At 45.0% G+C, this 20,177-nt stretch overlaps 1 protein-coding gene across 8 annotated transcripts in view; it reads right to left on the reverse strand.

Moving 5' to 3' along the window:
• SNX19 (sorting nexin 19) overlaps nt 1-11,066 on the reverse strand; it is a 61,006-nt gene extending 49,940 nt beyond the window's left edge. For 4 of the 8 annotated variants that reach the window (XR_002725165.1, XR_002725167.1, XR_002725166.1 and 1 more), the window contains exons 1-7: nt 8,825-11,066; nt 6,187-6,325; nt 4,817-4,917; nt 4,563-4,682; nt 2,486-2,616; nt 1,139-1,235; nt 474-654 (exon numbers count right to left, since the gene is read on the reverse strand). Coding sequence is in view for 5 of the 8 variants with exons in the window: in XM_023185915.1 (XP_023041683.1) it covers nt 474-654; nt 1,139-1,235; nt 2,486-2,616; nt 4,563-4,682; nt 4,817-4,917; nt 6,187-6,325; nt 8,825-10,498 (2,443 nt within the window). In the remaining 3 variants the exon portion in view is untranslated. Of the gene's footprint in view, nt 1-473; nt 655-1,138; nt 1,236-2,485; nt 2,617-4,562; nt 4,683-4,816; nt 4,918-6,005; nt 6,161-6,186; nt 6,326-8,824 lie in introns of those variants that run through there. The other 4 variants (XM_023185918.1, XM_023185916.2, XM_023185919.3 and 1 more) reach the window with 3 other exon arrangements.
• Between the last annotated feature and the right edge of the window lie 9,111 nt (nt 11,067-20,177).

Genomic DNA, 20,177 nt, shown 5'->3' on the forward strand with positions numbered 1-20,177 from the left:
AGCCAAGAGTACAGCTGGGGTCACCCTGGAAGAGTATGTAGAATAGGAACAGTGAGCCAAAAATCAAGCTCTGGCAGGTGGATCATGGGGCCAAGAGACTGGACTAAGAAGCCACAAGAAGGGCATGAAAGAAACCAGGAAACTGGGACACTAAAGGAAGAAAGTTTCTAAAGAAATCCAAGAGTCTGATATGCCAAAACTAAGCTCAATGAGCTATCAATATTATCAGCATGGTCTCGTCCTGACGGATTAGAACTCCCTGTTTGTGCCCTGCTCTGCTGCTTGATTCCGCTCTGACAACTGTGTCCTACTCATCTCTGTGCCCCCACACAGCACCTCCAACACTGGAGTTCAACACGTGACTTGCAGCTGAATGGAACAGAAATCAAAGTTACAAACTCCAACTATCCCAAGTCCCAAGTGGATGCCACCCTGGCTCCCTTCTCCATGGGAGCAGAGACCTCGCCACTCACCTGGATCGCTGTTGCTGGGGTCTTGGGCTGGCACAGCTGCATCTGACAAGCAACTGTCCACATGTCCTTTAGGGGGCTGTTCAGGATCTTTTTCTGGGGCTTTTGTTGGCTGCATTTCCAGTAACTTTGTCTGTTTTTCAACAAAAGATTCCATCCCAGACATGGATAGGGTCTCGGACTCCTAAGAAATAACCAGTGGCGTATCACATAAGGAATGCTGACAGTAGGGGAGCAAATGTGGCACTCTAGGTTTCCCTGCCTCTCCCCTGCATAAGTACCTTGGGTATAAAAGCCAACCGATGCTCTGACTACTTTAGGAAAGATTTTATTTTTTACCCAAGTTGCAGGTAATACAGCCTGCCCTGGGATGATCAGATCTGCACACATTTTCAGTCATCCATTTTTTTCCAGGAACTAGCTTTCTTTCTCATCTTGTCATCCACTATCCCAAACCCACCATGGTTGAGAAGCCAATCTGCCAAGCCAGAACTGGTAGGAATTCCAAACCAGAGAAAATACTTTTAGCATAAAAGTTGGAGATCCAAAGGCTGATGAAGTCATTTAGCAGGACATACCTGACTTTAGAGAATATCTCAACTGCCTATAACTGCAGGACCAACATCTCAGATATTTCTGCCCCACATTCTTTGGGTTTTGGTTCTTACCACATTGCCTTCCTGGAGACAATACAGAATCTTGTCTTGTGCTTCAGTCACACTTAGTGCTGGCGAAATTTTACTGGATGAGAACCTCAGCCTGGACCTGGTACAGAAACAAAGAGCAGAAACAGGATGTAATTTATGGTCTTGAGCCCCACACAAAGGGCTGGCACGTAGTGATAATAAATGACAACAAGAATATCCGTACTTATTCTGGGGACCTTACTGTGGTCACATGGTCAGAGCTGCCAGGAAAGCCTTGGCCCTGCAATCTCCCAAACAGTGTATATTCTCGCAATTCTTAATAGATAATGTAACGCATACACTAAGCTAGGTCTACAGTGCACTTGTGAAATGGCTTCTGCTAAGTAAAACTGGCATCAGTCTGCATCATGGTTATATTCCCACAGGAAAGACTAGCTAACACATACTAGGCACTCATTAAAAATTTGCTGAAGATTAAACAGACAGGTGGCATAGACCAAGTTTTTATTACTGCGGTTCACAGTGTATCCTTTTTGGACATCCATTTATTCCCCCTGTGTTCCAAATAAAACTAGAGAAGAAACTGTAAGTGATAACATCAATGTTTCAAGGGACAGAGACTCATAAGCACAGGTATCATGGTCATCCTTCAATAGACGGGCCCAGTTGAGAAAAGGTTAGAAGCTGTGAGTCTGTTATTGCTGGCCCATGAAACATAAGCACAGAGACAAAGAGTCAGACACACACACACACACACACACACACAGATGCTCTTTCTTCATAAGGACCCAGATATAGAAGAAATTTGCAGTAAGGGTACATGTGGTGCCCTTGCTTGCCACATGTTGGCTTTGAATGCTGCTAGGAAACAGCTGGGGCCCTAGTGCAGGAGAGAGTAGCAGTAGTCAACCAGTTACTAAAATAGGCCCTGTGGGTTTCCATTCTAGCCTTCTCCTGTTTATTGCTAATATATGCAACTTCTGAGCCAAGATTTCCAGAAATCATGGCAAACAGAGATCAGTTATAAGCCTTAATTCTTAGTAGGAAAGAAACATCTCAATTTTCCAGGAAAAGAGAAAAGAGAATATCCTATTCAAAAGAGAGTATTCCTCCTAGTCAAACATCCCTGGTCAGCTGGGCCCCAGGTTTCCATGGCAAAACCAAACATTCAGCAGCGCTGCCTCTGCAGCACCACAGGCTCCTCCGGGTGGAGCACTGAGGAGCCTGGGGTCTAGTTTCGCCTAAAAACTGGTATGTCTGACCCACCTCCTCTCCTCTAGGGCTTGAGAATAGGGTGAGCGTTTGCTGAGGATTGGGGATCAATCTGGGAACTGGGGAAAGGTGCCTGGGTGACTGAGGGCTTCTCACTTGCCAGCCTTCTTGCCTTCTGTCTGGGACTTGCTTTCGGTCTCGGCCTCACTCAGCTCCTCTGTGGGGCTCTGGGGTTCAGAGCGAGGAAACGCTGTCTTCAAGGTGTCCACAATGGCACTCACCACCATCTGCAGGGGTCAGAGGTGCAGGGTCAGTAAGGCCATCCACATCCACAGATGGACACTGCCAAGCAAGCAGTCGCCTTACAGCACTTTACGCAACAGGATGAGGAGAGGGGCCAGGCTCTCTAGCAAAGCCTTATCCAGTAGCAAGGTCGAATACCAGCTAATGACTTAGTGACAACTATCTTTCCTTTTTTCCATGGCCATAAATATCTTTTTCTTTGAGGAGTAAAACAAACAATGCCATGGGAAAAGAAGCCAAAACCAACAGTGAGAGAAATAAAAACCTAGGAGTTACGCAGGCTGATAATGTATCTTTCAATTTCTTTCTTTTTATATAAAAAAGTGATTTCTAGTTTCCAAATTGATAACAACTTCATCAACATGTGCACCAGTGGAAGTACATAGGTAGGAGTATAAAGAGAAAGGAAGAGTGAAGAAGATGATCAAAAATAAAAATAGTTTAGGGGCATAGGTAATATTAACATGCTTAGAGTAACTTACACAGAGCAAACAATCAGTTTTTCTAGTCAATTCAAACAATTTCTTTCTTTAAGTACAGAAAAAATAACAAAAATCACTCAGGTCAAAACTAGGATATCTGGAGTTGAGTTGTTATAACTTCTCTACTCATAAAGACCAAATAAAATAATCCTCACTGAAGATTAAGAATAACCTCTATTTCTTCAGAACGGCAAGATAACATACAGATATTTGCTAAAAAGGACAATGTACAAATGAAACCTTAAACTATCAAAGAAACAGAATGAAACATTTACTCTTCCTCTGGTGCTTCCTGCTAATTAACACTGCTGGCTCAGAGCAGCACCATGACTTCTTTGACTCATTCTTGTGGTATTCCTCCACAAGGAGTAAGCTGGCATAGCCAAGACAAGGCTGAAGAGAGTGGTCAGCAGACTACAGTAAAGACTGGGGGAGAACAAACCAGGGAAAGAACACTGAGGATGCATGAATTTAGATAATGCAGCTTAGAAAATACAACTTGTTCTCCAGGATCACAGAATTGTAGTCTGTGAGGGTGGGGAGGTCCTCATCTGTCTCATTCAGTGATGTATGAACAGCAACTAGTAGAGTGCCTGGCTCAAAACAGGCATCCAGTAAGTAGATGTGGAAATAACGGATGAATGACATCTGCATGGAACTCTAGGCATTTACCCAGTTGATCCCTTTTTAGTTTGTAGTTTTTTCCATAGCAGTGGATATCCCCTAACACCTACTACATGAAATTCTATTTTATTTGTCACTCTAAGCCTAGATGAGAAGAGGGAGGCTCCTCTTCCGCCAATGCGTCAGTGTTTCCCAACCCAATAAAACACACATCACTTTTGACAAACTTGAGCCTCAGACTTCTGCCCCCGAGACGCTCATATCAGTTGGTAACCACTGCTTACAAGCTCCGACATGTTACACAAACGTCCTTCTTCCTACCATCTCCACAGGTGCTGTGACAACCTCTTGAAGAAGGTACAATTCTCTCCATACTGTGTTCTCTAGCGGAAAACCATGACACCACTTTAAATCCAGCCTCGTGTCCTGTCTTAGGGCTCTCTTTCCTGGGTGACCCAACACTGGAAATGACCTTTACCCTCTGAAAGACCACCCCTCCTGCCAGCTATCTGTGAAGACACAGATTGATCTTTACATGCCTCCAACAGTATAACAATATAGTAATACCCCCAGAAGATATATGTATACTTAAGAGTGTTGGGGTAATGTTTCCCACCAGCTGTTCCCTGTGATTCAGCGAGCCGATGATTCACCCAATATTTGGCAACAGGTCTTGACAATTTGAGTCCATGTTCTATTGACGCCTCTGTGCTGCCCCTTCCCACACCCTACTGCTCTTATTTTTCAAGCACTACCTCCATTCTGAGGAATCCTCCTCATTTATAGATCAAAACCAAAGCTGAGCACAGTGGCCCTGCTGGTACCTTGTCTATTCTAGAGACCATAAATGGTTTCTTGACAAAGGCAATACGAGCATCTGTGTTCAGAGCAAGGAACTCCTGCACCTCCTCACTGTTAGCGATCTCCGGAATGGCACAGAGTTGCTGCAAAAATAAAACACACACAAAAATTTTAAAGAGAAATTCCAGTCTCCAGATCTCTCTGCCTTGGCTTGGGTGTTCTGGGGTTAGACACCCAGGTTAAAATGAGAATAAGGCCAAAAGAGAAGGATGCTGACCTTTAGGAATGATTCTAGGAGGCTCTTACGGGCTTCTACTCTGTCACTGTCCATATTTCCAAATGGAAGATCTGGAAAGAGCTTTTTAGGACCCTTCACATCTAAAAAAAAACCAAAATATTCACTCATTTAACATTCACAGAGAGCTATTCCATATAAAACATATAAAGAAAACAGAACTATCGAATATATTTCCTTGGATTAAAAAAAAATTCCAGGAGTTCCAAATATACATATGATCCATATGATCCACACAACACTAACTTGTTACAAGAGAGGGTTCTAAAGTGCAGAGACCCAAGTTTAAATTTGGGCTAAATCCCTACTATAATAACGATCTTAGATCATTTGTGTTATCTTTCTGACTTTGTTTCTCTTCTCTAAGATGAGGACAATGAGGGTACCTATCTCATAGGCTGATGGGAGCATTAAAAGAGCTAACATGTGTAAAGTGCTTAGAAGAGAACCTGGCACACATTTTCAAGCTTGGCTCAGTATTAGCTATTATATTAAGAAAGAAAATGCATAATTTATGCCCAAACTTGTTAAACTGTTTATTTGGGTAATCATCACCATTTTTAAAAAACAAAGTAACCAGTTACTAGCTAATTCTTAGAGTTAAATTTTATTACATTACAAAAATAATTAGAGAGGGGTGGTGGCTCACGTCTATAATCCTAGCACTTTGGGAGGCCGAGGCGGGTGGACTGCTTGAGGTCAGGAATTCAAGACCATCCTGACCAATATGAGGAAACCCCATCTCTACTAAAAATACAAAAATGAGCCAGGCGTAATGGCAGGCTCCTGTAATCCCAGCTACTCTAGAGGCTGAGGCAGGAGAATCGCCTGAACCTGGGAGGCGGAGGTTGCAGTGAGCCAAGATCGTGATATTGCACTCCAGCCTAGGTGATGAGAGCAAGACTCCGTCTCAAAAAAAAAAAAAAAAACCAGTCCCCCGTGCCTGAGAGTTGTCAAACAGCACACAAAAGATCTGGATGTTAAAGGGAAGAAGGTGGCAACAACTGCTGTGTAATATTTTAGTATTTAAGAACCACCTATCTATGAATCTGGAAAAGTTAATTTAACTCCTGACACTAACTTACAGGCACAGGTGGAAATGTGAACACTTATTTTTTAATCTTAAACTAGATGGGGCTCCTGAACAAAGCAGTTGGCAGTAAAGGACTACCTCTGAAAGAATGTGATTGCTGCTGTCCAGCACTAAACCACAGAACTCTTGAAGCAAACCCAGGGAGCAGAGAACCTTGAAACGGCATTCTCCTCCCCAATCCCTCCCGTAAACCAACAGGCCAGTCAGGGTGGCTTGACGTGGGAAGCAAGCGGCAGTAGGGGTTGGGGAAACTCCTGACTTTTGGTGAACTTTCGTAGATCTGGTTTCTCCTCCAGACGCGTCTGCAGATTCAAGAACTCTCGATAGCGACGATTCACAGTGTGGTAGGCCAGCTGCTGCAGGCCGCTGCTGTTTTCACCATCAAGGGCTGTCTCGTACTGTTCAATGAACAAATTGATTGACTGAATCAGCCAGGTTTCAGGAATCTTCTGTTGGCTTTACTGACTACTTGGTCAATGGCCACATAGCAAGAGGAAGAAACTAAGAACAAAGGGAGGGAGATGTTCCTATTCTGTTCCAGAACCTCCTATATCTACTTGCTCAGAAAGTCAGAAAAAGAGTTTCACTCCTCCACACTGCTACTTTCATCTGAAAGCTCCCTCTCCCAGATACTTCCTTTACTTACAAAAATGGCTACATAACTATTTTTCAAATGAATATTTGAATAGAAGGCATAACATCCATAAAAATGATACTGCCTCTATCACCTTTAAATTACAGGGTGAAACATTATAAGGGGAAAACCATTTTTCCATTATACTCCCCCATGATTATTTATATTAGTTAAGGGAAGAACAAGTAATCCAAACAGGAGATAAAAATCATTTGTTTATCTGGAATAAATTAAAGGGTATTTGTTTTGTTTCAGGCAGATTAATTTTCCTGCTTGTTATTCTTAGAGCTAAACCGAATTTTTCCTAAGTACCTATCATCTGTATCATAGAAGTCACATGAAAATTGGAGATGTGATAAGGGGTCAAAGTCCACTGTCTTCCTAAGCTTAGAGGGGTTGGTGTGTGGAAAAGATGCCTTACACCTCATGTTCCTCAAAGAGTGAACACCACGGATAGCACGGAATCTGCAACTCAGCTTGGGGGCGCACTTCTTGACAGGGTAGTTAAGACACAATGAAATGCTGTGGGAGAAGCATATATGTGCGCCTTCTCATTAGGAATAGGTTATTATTTTTTGGTTGAGGTATACTGTGGGCAAGAGATGGAAAAACTAACTCCTTGTTGGTGGGACTTGTGGCTGGTGCTTTACAATTTTTTGGAGACAGTTAGGGTATTCATTATGAGCTGACGTGAGCAACGCAGCCTCTCAGAACAGTACTGAGGAGGAAAGACCAGATAAGAGAGACAGGCGACATTCAGGGTGGGGCTCTCAAGCCTGGAGCATTTGGGAACTAGGAGGCTTTCTGTGGAACATGCTGCTCCTTGAGGGCCCATTTTCAACACTGTTATGGTTACTTCCATCACATAAACTGAAAACTATTTACTATCAGAAAGTATAATAATATTGATATACAATTTAAAATCAGTTATATGTCCATATAAAAATCTAAAACCAATTTCAAACTACTCATAATTGGCTATATTACTTTGTTCTCATTTTTTACTTTACTCTTTTCTAATGCTTAATTGAAGTAGCAGATGTCAAAATCTAGCAACAACAAAAAAGAATAATGGGAAAGACTGTGAACTTAAACATTCTATTCATCAACTTAATTTTTCTGCTAATAAGGAGGAAAAAAAATCTGCTGTTTAATGTCAGTATAGGAATAGTCATTTAAAAAAGATGAAATAACCAGAGCCAACACTGAAATGTGAGAAAGGTGCATGGCATAGGGACATCCAGAATAAGAACAAAAAGGCAGGAAAATGTTAACAAAGTTATACCAGTCATTTGAGGCTAGTCTCAGTTATTTTATGACCAGTACTGATCTGTACTTCGACAATTTGCCTACAAGGAGTGTGGGTGTGCTTGTGTGTTCACATATAGGCATTTCTAATTACTTTCGTTCTGTCTTACTTGAAAACGTCATAATGTTACTTTCTAAAATGCTATGTCATGATGCAGCTGTGTTGAGCAGATCAAGGAAGGCCTTCTCCCTCTCACTTGGATTGGGAGCTCTTGGGGAGGAGTGAAGCAAGCAGGCTGTGCCTGGTGGTAGCTTCTGGACTCAAATGAGAGAAACTCAAGTGGAAGGCAAGGAAAATCCAATGGGTAGGATCTTGCCCAAGAATTTTCTAAACTTCTTCCCTGCTCATTTCTTTTTCAAAATACTAGTATATTTTGTACTTTGTTTTAGGAAGGTAGGTTATTTACCTATATCTATCTCAGAAGACAGCAAGTTTTTGACTCTTGGAGGCGTTTAAGCACAGACTTGGGAGCAACCTGACAACAGATAATATGAAGAGGATTGGTTGGATGAGAGAAGCAATTCTCCCAAAATGGCCGTAGGACAGGCTGACTCCATGTTATCTGGAGAGTTCTATTTGAAATATAAAATAAATAAACAGAGAATCCAGGGACCCCTCCTTAGAAATTCTCATCTGAATCCATCAGTGTGTGTCAGAATCTGTATATATGCAAGGCAGCTCAAGTGATTTGGAGGTGCAGCCAAGTTTGGGAACCACTGAAAATATAACCCTGAGCATTCTAGCAGCTCTGAAGTTCCAGGACTGTTTGTGTGAGTACAGGATAAATGCTACTCTGCTCTACACATTAGCTTCAGACCATTCACAGAAATAGATGCCTATTGAGAGAAACACTTCAAACTAAGAGCATCTCTCCCCAGAGAACATTTGCTTCACTGACTGCTTTCCAAACCCACTCCTCGCCCGGGTGAGCACCCACAGTTTTAATCCTGTTACCTTCACAGTATAGAGTGTGTATGGGTGGAATCCAGTGCCACTGTGCTCTCGGGCTGTAATGGTGCCAGTGATACGAAGGTTCTGGATGATAACTGGGCCATCTGGACTGCTTAGGGGCTCAAAGCTGAAGGTGGCAGAGCTGAGAGGACCAGGTGGAGAGGAGGAAAGCACAACTGGTGGCAGAGTAGGATCAAGGGAGCGCACATCATGGGTGAGATCCTTCTCTAAGCATGAGGGCCGAGAGGCGCAGGTCTTTTCTGGCCCTTCCAGCAAAGCTGTAACAGAGGTGGTAACCTCTCCTTGTTCTATCTCCTTGTCTGCTGTGTCGATCTGGATCTCTGGGTAGGAATTCAGTGTGGAGACCAGCAGGCCTGTCTCTGTTTCTGTCCCTGGACCCTCCTCAGCCTCTGCTCCTTCAGATGCCTCACCATCTTTGGCTTCCAGAGCCTGGGAACCCTCTAGGGCACACAGGGCATCCTGAATCCTGTCAGAGAGAAAGTGGCCTGGAGTCATGAGCATGATGGTTTCTTTGCCCAGTTCAGACAGCGGAGACTCCAGCTCTGAGTCTTCACATAAGAACAGGGGACCTCGAAGATTTGGCTGTAGGAAATGAGATGAGTTGTTTCCCACTTTTCTTTCTTCACACATCCCACTCAAATCTCCCTCCACAGCTTCGTGGCCTTCTTCAACCTCTGGGGAGGGGCCTGCAGGACCCTCTGGCTCACTGTAACTTAGAAATACTGGGGCTGCTACTGGAGAAGTTCTCCCTTCTGGAAGCTGCTCTACCTCAGCAATCAGTGGCAGAGATGTGGGCACTGAGGGCTGTTCGGGGGCACTGGCTGGGGAGGGTGCTGGATCTCTGGCCTTGGAAAAGATACCCACGAGCACAAGGTGGATCCAGTCAGGATCTGACAGTCTGCTGATCAGTGGTAAGATTACATTGCATGTGATCAGTTCGACCACTACATGGCGTCCGGTACGAGTCTCCAAGTGGGGCTTGGGCACCAGCCCTTGAAGCAACAAATTCACAACGCCACGTGTATGGGTGACTTCAGCACTGGGGCTGTGCACAGCAGGATGTGGGGCAGTAGCCCGGCAGTAAGCCTCCCAGAGGTGAGAAGGCTCAACGGGACCATTCTTCCCTGCAGTGGCCTCCTTTGCCTGAATGTAGCTCTGCAGGTGACAACCACAGAGAGTCAGAACACTCTGGGCAAGAGCACGACAGTCCATCATGCTCATCCTTCTCCGAAGCTCCTGGACCAACCCTTTCATGGCTGCCTCCATTTCCTCCTCAAAGGCTGGCTCCTGGCTCACGGAACGGTACCAGGATAACACAAAATCTCGAATAATCATCTGGATGGTGCGGTTGATCTCCTGTTCCAGCTGCCTTTCTGCCTCAGGGCATGGAGGACAGGTGGCCAATGGGATGAAGCGTTCCAGATGCAGTCGACCCGAAGCCGCTCCAGCGACGCTGGAGCCCAGCCATCCTCCCAGCACCACTAGCAATGCAGACAGAAGGCACAGCAGCCACACATTGACCAGAAGGTGTATGACCAGGAGCCAGCCAAGCAAGACCCCCACAGCCATCAGCTTCCGGCTACTCAACAGGCTATTGAGGTGACAGCCGGATCCAGCTGGAGTCTCCTGGAACGGTGGTACTGTTTCTGTCTTCATGGCTGAAGGGACAAGGTGGCTTCCCCAGATGACAGCCCTCAAGATTTTACTTCAGAGTTCGGGAAGGGGGGCATGAACTGTGTCTCCTACGGGGCGATCTGGGTGTTCTCCAGGGAACCGGGGCTCCGGGCCATCAAAGTCCTACAGACACTGCAAAGCGACAGCGGCAGCTCCGCGTCTCCCCATTGCTGACACTAACAGAGCCCTCGAACTCGCCCCTTCCAGCCGAGGTGCGGCTTTGGAGGAAAACTCCGCGGCCTTCATACTGCCCCAGGCGGAAGGCCTCTTCGCGGCCTCGGGGCGGGCGGTGCAGGGCCCTGGGGCCCACGGACACTTACACACGCAGAGGGCAGCGGCCGGCAGAGACTGGGTCACACGCCGCCGGGAGCCGCGCGCCCACACTCAGCCCCGACCTGAAGTGGGCTCATCCAGGTCCTCTCCGCTGGCCTCGGCCCGCTGCCGCCGCAAACCTGGGCGACCGCGCTCCGCAGCCCGGCCGGTGTTAAGGCTGACCGCCGGCCGGCCGCCGGCGACAGCTTCCGGGTCGACGTCGACGGGAGCAAGGCATGCTGGGAGAGCAGCCGCGCGCGCCCTGAGGAGCGGCGCTGCCGGGCGCCCTCTGCTGGAGAGGAGCCGCCCTGACGGCAACTGCGCGCGGTAGTGTTTGAGGTTGAGCGCGTAAAGGGCGCGTGCTCGCTAAGAGCGGGCGCAGATTCCCCAAGTGCCAGGGAACAGCAGCCTGCAGCCGTCGCCACTAAGACCCAGACTTCCAGACGCTTTAAAACACTTCCTAGTTCTGGTAATTAAATGAAGCCTGTCCGTTACTGCTTAGGCACGCTGTCAATAATCCGGTTTATTTTAATTTCATGGAGGCGTCGTTTCATTGGCCTGGTGTGTCTTAACATTTACCCGGTTTCCCCTAGAGCCAGTACCCCGCGTCCCCAGTACACAGCTCACCTCATTTGTTGTCAGGAATTGCAGAACATAAGGCATGAAAAATACAGAGATAGGTTTATGTTTTAAATTTCATATACTGTATCACAGAATCAAATTTGTGATTGAGGGTTATTTGCTGGTGGCATTACACAAACAATCGAATATTTTGAGCATCAACTATCTTCAATGTGAGAGGCAGGGCGGACAAATAGAAGCAGACCTTGTCCTCTAGGATCTCCTGCTAACTGGGGAGGCCAGCGCTTTGAATGCGATTGGCTATCTAATAATGCCAGTCCCCATGCGATACAGTAAAATACAAAATCTTACAGGAATTCAGGGGAAGGAAAGATCACTGTGGGTTGCAATGGTTGAGGAGCAGCTCACAGAGAAGCTGCCTTTATGTTGAGTCTTCAAGGATGAGGGTTTCTATTCACCTCTATCTCTTCTCACTTTATCCTCCCCAAAAACATAGGAAAGGAAAGCAGAGATACAGGTGTTCTTTCAGATAGTCCTGCAATATATTTGCTTTGGAATATGCTCTATGTTGGATTGTTTTTGGTTTTAGCAAATTTGACTTCAGTTGTCTACACAGGAACTTATAGGAAGACAAAATACTGGAAGCGCTGACCAGGTGTAAAAAGTGTTAGTGTCAGTTTTGCGTGAAGCTAGCTTCCATATCCACCTTGGGCCCTAGGAGCCGCTACTGCAGTGTGAGTCTCCTTTCCATGTAGGCACAGGATGCACATCGTTTGCACAGAGCTGCTCATGGTTGCCCTTTGTCCATCTTCTCTGTGCTGTAAGCAGTCTTTCATCATCAGGGACCACTCCCTAGATGTTTAAAGGAATCTTCAAACACATCCCAACCCAAAACTCTGCCAACAAGAAGTGCGTTGCAGCTTCCCATCTCTTCCACTGCTACTTTTGGGGCAGAGACTTCCTTTGAATACAAAAGAAGCCATCATTTAGATGTGACCCATAGTTTACGATTAACCACTTCTAAAGCAGACTGGGCACTCCCCTGAGATGGCAGAATGTGAGTCCATCTTTTCATGGTCCATACCTTTTCACTGCTACCTGCCTTCCCACAGAAGAGGAACCCGAGAAGTGGGCTCTGCCCCTCTCTACCTTCTCAGACCATTCTAATGTCCTCAGGAACACTTAGAAAATGGCAACAATGCTCTGGAAAATGTCCCTGCCACCTAGTTGGGAGCTAAAACAGAAGTGTGAATGATGAAGGGACTAACGACAGCGCTGAAGACTTTCCGTGGCAGTTCAAAGAGAAAGTTTACTTGGCAGCATAATCGGGAGTGTTCAGGGCAGTAAGGAAGTGACCTTGCAAGTGGGCGCTATGCCACCTGACCAGATGGTCTGGAGCATCAAGGTAGCCAACAGTGCCTTCCTGATTCTGAAGCAGGTTTGATGGACATGCCCATGCACTTGTCATTTGGATGGGTGTGAGCTCCTGCCTGGGGGTCTGGGCAGGCCTCGGTCTCCAAACAGATTAATCACCGGGAGGAGGTGAGAGTCAGGACTGATGTGCCCTGGTGTGTGTATGTGGGGTGGGGAGACTTGGCCACACTACTCACCATCTGGAGACGTCCTTCCTTCTTTCCTTTTCCCTGTTTCTCAAAACATTAAAGGCGTAGTGCTAGAGTGTTGGAGAAAACAAGACAAATAAGACACAATACTTCTCCTCAAGGGACTCTCAGTCTAGTTAAAGGAGAGACACATAAATATATAAATGTAATGAAACATGATCACGTGTGTAATGTGATGTGTTCTGATGTGTTGTAATAGAAGTGCATATAATAAAATCGAAACACAACGGGGGTGGTCAGCTGTGGAAGGCGGTGGCTCATAGACAGTTTTCCCTTAAGTTGGGAAATGAAAAAGAATTGATTGTGTTTTAGGAAACGTAGGGTAGCGAGAGCAAGGGGCAAGCAGAGGAAAGGTCTTTCAGGCAGAGGCCTGCTTATAAGAAACAGGCAAGGACCATGAGAGCAAGGGGCCCCATGACACAGGCCCTGCCGAAGCCAGCTGTGAGAGCAAGGGGCCCCGTGACACAGGCCCTGCCGAAGCCAGCCGTGAGAGCAAGGGGCCCCGTGACACAGGCCCTGCCGAAGCCAGCCGTGAGAGCAAGGGGCCCCGTGACACAGGCCCTGCCAAAGCCAGCCGTGAGAGCAAGGGGCCCCGTGACACAGGCCCTGCCGAAGCCAGCCCGCACCCCACTTCAATTCTCTCGAAATAGAAGGCCAGGTGGCTTCCTAAAGAGAAGCTCAGTGATGGGGCAGGTGAGTGAGAAGAGGCGATGGTATGGAATTATTGCTGCGGGATATAGAAAGGGAGTTATTGAAGGTCAGGTAAAAAGATAAAGGGGCTGGGTGCGGTGGCTCACAGCTGTAATCCCAGCACTCTGGAAAGCTGAGGCAGGCAGATCACGAGGTCAGGAGTTCAAGACCAGTCTGGCTAACACAGTGAAACCCCATCTTTACTAAAAATACAAAAAATTAGCCAGGTGTGATGGTGTGCACCTGTAATCCCAGCTACTCAGGAGAATTGCATGAATCCAGGGGTCAGAGGTTGCAGTGATCCAAGATTGTGACATTGCACTCCAGCAGCCCGGGCAACAGTGCGAGACTCCGTCTGAAGGCAAAAAAAAAAAAAAAAAAAAAGAAAGAGAAAGCAGGGCTGAGGGACCTATTTGTAGTGACACCAATACATATGGTTGAGTTATTTTCTCTGGAGGTGTTTAGTATTGTATTAGTCCATTTTCATGCTGCTGATAAAGACACACTGGAGACTGGGCAATTTACAAAAGAAAGAGGCTTAATTGGATTTGCAGTTCCACGTGGCTGGAGAAGCCTCACAATTATGGCAGAAGGCAAGGAGGAGCAGGTCACATTTTCCATGAATGGCAGCAGGCAAAAAGAGAAATGAACTTGTGTGGGAGAGCTCTTCCTTATAAAACCATCAGATCTCATGAGACTTATTCACTATGATGAGAACACAATGGGAAAGACTTGCCCCCATGATTCAATGATCCCTCACTGGGTTCCTCCCATGACACATGGGAATTGTGGGAGTTACAATTCATGATGAGATTTGGGTGAGGACACAGCCAAACCATATCAATCGACTCCTGGCCCCTCCCAAATCTCATATCCTCACATTTCAAAACCAATCATTCCTTCCCAACAGTCCCTCAAAGTCTTAACTCATTTCAGCATTAACTCAGAATTCCACAGTCCACAGTCTCGTCCAAAACAAGGCCAGTCCCTTCTGCCTATGAACTTCCAAAATCAAAAGCAAGTTAGTTACTTCCTAGATACTATGGGAGTACAGGATTGGGTAAATACAGCCCTTTCAAATGGGATAAGTGGCCAAAACAAAGGGGCTACAGGCCCCATGAAAGTCCGAAATCCAGTGGGGCAGTCAAATCTTAACACTCCAAAATTGATTCAAAAAGTGGGTTCCTATGGTCTTGGGCAGCTCCACTCCTGTGACTTTACAGGGTAGAGCCTCTCTCCCAGCTACTTTCATGAGCTGGCATTGAGTGTCTGGCTTTTCAAGGTGAATGGTGCAAGCTGTTGGTCAATCTACCATTCTGCGGTCTGGAGGTCGGTGGCCGTCTTCTCACAGATCCACTAGGTGGTGCCCAAGTAGGGACCCTGTGTGGGGGCTTTCACCCACATTTCCCTTCCTCACTGACGTAGCAGAGGTTCTCCATGAGGGCCATGCCCCTGAAGCAAACTTCTGCCTGGGCATCTAGGCATTTCCATACATCCTTTGAAATCTAGATGTAGTTTTCCAAATCATAGTTCTTGACTTTTGTGTACTCACAGGCTCAACATCATGTGGAAGCTGCCAAGGCTTGAGGCTTGCACCCTCTGAAGCCATAGCCTAAGCTCTACATTGGCCCCTTTCAGCCATGGCTGGAGCAGCTGGGATGCAGGGCACCAAGTTCCTAGACCACACTCAACACTGGGACCCTGGGCCCCAGCCTATGAAACTATATCCTTCTAGACCTCTAGGCCTGTGATGGGATGGGCTGCTGCAAAGGTGTCTGACATGCCCTGGATACATTTTCCTCATTGTCTTGGGGATTAACATTTGGCTCCTTGTTACTTATGCAAATTTCTGCAGCTGGCTTGAATTTCTCCTCAGAAAATGGGATTTTCTTTTCTATTGCATTGTCTGGCTGCACATCTTCCAAACTTTTATGCTATGCTTCCCTTATGAAACTGAATGCTTTTAACAGCACCCAAGTCACCTCTTGAATGCTCTGCTACTTAGAAATTTTTTTCTGCCAGATATCCTAAGTCATCTCTTTCAAGTTCAAAGTTCCACAAATCTCTAGAACAGGGACAAAATTTCACCAGTCTCTTTGCTAAAACATAACGAGGGTCACCTTTGCTTCAGTTCCCAATAAGTTCCTCATCTCCATCTGAGAACACTTCAGTCTGGATTTCATTGGCAGTATTTTGGTCAAAACCTTTCTACAAGTCTCTAGGGAGTTCCAAACTTTCCCACATTTTCCTGTCTTCTTCTGAGCCCTCCAAACTGTTCCAGCCTGTGCCTGTTACCCAGTCCCAAAGCTGCTTCCACATTTTCAGGTATCTTTTCAGCAGCCCCACTCTACTGGTACCAATTTACTGTATTAGTTCCTTTTCATGCTGCTAATAAAGACATACCCGAGACTGGGCAGTTTACAAAAGAAAGAGGTTTAATTGGACTTACAGTTCCATGTGGCTGGGGAAGCCTCACAGTCACCGTGGAAGGCAAGGAAGAGCATGTCTTCCATGGATGGCAGCAGGCCAAAAGAGAAATGAACTTGTGGAGCGGAACTCGTCTTTATAAAACCATCAGATCTTGTGAGACTTATTCACTATCATGAGAACATCATGGAAAAGACTTACCTCCATGATTCAATTACCTCCCACTGGGTCCCTCCCACAACATGTGGGAATTCAAGATGAGATTTGGATGGGGACCCAGCCAAGCCATATCAAGTATCCTCAGTATAAAAGAGAAGCAAGCAGGAGGTATCGAGGTACGTGAAGTGAAAGGAGAAAAGTTTAGGACCTTCACATCCTGGGAAGAGAGTGGTTACAGTGGGAAATCATGGTGTCTAGGTATCTGGGAAGGAAAACGAAGCCAGGAGAGAGATAAACAGTTGTGAGGAGAAGATGGGCTGTACTGGGAGGAAGTAAGAACCAGAAGAAAAAGGCCTGTGGCTCAAGATTGGTGCATCGCCCATGTTGGTTCTTATAGCTGTTCTACCAAGTTACCATCCACCTAGCAGCTTGCAGCACACATGTTTATTCTCTTACAGTTCTGGAAGTCAGGAGTCTAAAATGGATTGAGAGGGCTTGTTCCTGTTGGAGATTCTAAGGGGGAAATCTCTTTTTTATCCTTTCCAGCATCTACAGGCTGCCTGTGTTCTTTGGCTCATGGCACCACGGGCTCCAACCTCTGCTTCTGTGGTCACATCTCTTTCTCCCACCTTGACCCTCCTGCCTTCTTCTTAAAAGGGCCCTGTGATTACCTTGAGCCCTCCCCAATGATCTGGGAGAATCTTCCCATCTCAAGACCCTTAACTTAGTCTTATCTTTTGTTTCTTTTGCCAAGTAAAACAACATACCCACAGGTTCTGGGGGTCCAGATGTGAACATATTTTGGTGGAAGGGGGATTGTGTGACCTACGCAGAGCCTACACACCTAAAGATGAAAACGTTTGCGTGGCCAGATGAATTACTGAGGTAGGGTCTGGATAACCCAGGGCTAGGGTTGAAGGAGACATGTTGAGTCTATGTTTTGGAGAAGGATGATCTACATGGGCAAGGAAGTCACTAATGTTAGGGTAGAGAGGACCAGGATCTTGGTACAAATGTTCTCAATAAATGAGAAGAACGACCAGGAAGTTGGAAGGTGACGTAATACGAGGAGTGATATGGTTTGGCTCTGTGTCCCCACCCAAATCTCATGTAGCACTGTGATCCTGAGTGTTGGAGGTGGGGCGTGGTGGGAGGTGATTGGATCATGGGGGTGGTTTCTAATGGTTTAGCACCATCACCCTAGTGCTGTTTCGTGATAGAGTTCTCGTGGGATCTGGTTGTTTAAAAGTGTGTAGCACCTCCCCGTTTACTCTCTCTCTCTCCTGCTGCCTTGTGAAGACATGCTGGCTTCCCCTTTGCCTTCTGCCATGATTTTAAGTTCCCTGAGGTCTCCCCAGCCATGCCGAACTGAGTCAATTAAATCTCTTTTCTTCATAAATTACCCAGTCTCAGGTAGGTCTTTGTAGCAATGTGACAACAGACTAATACAAGGAGTAAAGAAAGTATGATGATACCAAAATAAAAGAAGGAATTTGTGCATAATTTGGGAAAGAATCATCTAAAAGCATCCGTGAAGAACTAGAATACTGCCAGGAGCATCTCCACATCCTGCCTTAGGCGCAGTGATGGAGAAAAATAGCCACCAGAGGGCAGCAGAAAGTGTGGCATCTTGAGGAGAAACTGCCTCTCATTTATTCGTTCGTCATTCACATGTCTATCCATTCACCCCAAGAGGATTAAGCCAGATATTGGGAATTCAAAAATGGTCTTTATATAGTTTATCTTCTTAAAAGAGTCACAATCTAATGGAAGAGATGGATATTGACACAATGTAAAAAGTGCTATAATCAAAATATGTCAAAATATGGGAAGGCAGAAAATTAGGAACAGTTGCACACAAGAGATGACATTTGAGCTGGCCTTAAAGGATGGGTTGAATTTCCCATAAAGACAAGAGTAACAGGTCATACTAGGAATAAAGGAGACATGAGAAATACTGAGTAAGCTCCCATACTTGTTTGCTAGGACTCAGAACAAACTACTACAGACTGGGTGGCTTAAACAACAGAAATTTATTTCTCGCAGTTCTGGAGACTGGAAGTCTAAGATCAAGGTATTGGCAGATTTGGTTTCTCCTGAGGCCTCCCTTCTTGCCTAGCGGAAGGTCACCTTTTCACTGTCTTCCTTCTGTGCACACACATCCCTGGTGACTCTTCCTCTTCTTATAGAGACAGAGTCATATTCGATCAGGGCCCACCCATAAGACCTTATTTAATCCTAGTTACCTCTTTACATGCCTATCTCCAAATAGAGCCACATTCTGAGGTGTACTGGCTTCAACATATGAGTTTTGAAGGGACAGAGTTCAGTCCATAGTACCTCTTTTCTATCTGTGGGTTATGTGAACGGTCATATTTTGATTATGAGGACACTAAAAAGGAAGATAATAATTTTGATAGTTCCCAATATTTTTTTTTCATTTCATTCAAAAGTGGAAAAAGCACTGAACTACAAGGTAAGGAGATCCAGGCTTAACTTCCTCGTCTAGCTGTATACAACACTAAATGCTCGAATAGCCCCTCCCTCTGCAGAACAACCAGACCCTGAATAGGAAACAGTTTTTGATAAGTAAATGGGTTCAGATGAGGACACAAAGTAGGTGAGAAGTCCAGGGTACACTATCCCATCCCACTCTAAAAACAAAACTATTAAATAAGAGCAAAATGAAACAGAAAACAACTCTGAGATGAGGGTGGAACCGTCAGTAGTGAGCAGATGAAAGGAGCAGGGTGGCCCCAGGGACGGACGTCCTTATCAGATCTGTAATTCAGGTTCTGAGCCTTGTTCCAGCAGGAGGAGGTGAAACTGAACCCCTGACTCCACTTTGAGCCACAATCGTTGAAGGGGTTTGAAGAAGTTCCAGATCAGTGGCATTTCCAAGCTTCTGGAAGATACAGAAGCAAATCCATTCTGGAAGAAAATATTCTCATGGTAAGACCATGAAATAAGCGCACATTTAATATAGAGTACCATAAACTCTAAATCCAAACCATCAATTACGAGAAGGAAGGCTAACACGAGTGAGAATCAGAAAAAATAAACAACAAGTTGGATTGAGAACACAAGAACTGTGGATATGAGTATTGTCTGCTGCTTAAGGTAGAAGATCCGTGTATGAGTTCAAAATGAATGAAATACAAGCATGTTCTAGCAATAACAGATTGTCAAAGATGCCCATCCAGTTTCAAAACATAGCCAAATGAAACTTTTATAAATGAAAAATAGGACTACTGAAATAAAATCTTAATGTATGTGTTAAATAGTTGATTATATATAGCCAAAGAAAAAAATTAATAACCTACAGTATTTGTTGAAAGTAATTACTTAGACTATAGCATAGAGAACTAGGGAATTGAATATATGAAAGAAAAATGAAAAGAAATGAATTGTAGAATAAAAATTCTAATATTTATATAATCAAGAGTTCCAGGAAGATAACAAAGAGAATGGAGAATGATAAAAATTTAAAGAGATTTTGGCAGATAATGTTCTAAAACTGGATGAAAACATAGATTCAGGAAGCATCAATAATATAAAGTAGATCAAAAGGCCAAAAGTTGATTGTTTTAAAAGACCAGTAAAAAAGAAAAAAATTTAGGTTAAATTAATTGAGAATGAAACAGAGATAAATAGTAATTAATATGGAACCTGATAAAGGAGACGTAATTATGTATGTAGTAGAGTTAAAGGCATAACTTAATGACGGCAAATTTAAACTCCAAAACAAAATGGAAACAGTTTTAGAAAAATATAAATTACAAAATAATCTAAGAAGAAATAGGATGTTTGAATAAGTCTACACTGTCTTGTTTTTCTAAGACCACCAGAGCGAGCACAAAAGAACCAGC

Source organism: Piliocolobus tephrosceles, chromosome 13 (genome assembly GCF_002776525.5).
Source record: "Piliocolobus tephrosceles isolate RC106 chromosome 13, ASM277652v3, whole genome shotgun sequence".
NCBI classification, from domain to species: domain Eukaryota; kingdom Metazoa; phylum Chordata; class Mammalia; order Primates; family Cercopithecidae; genus Piliocolobus; species Piliocolobus tephrosceles.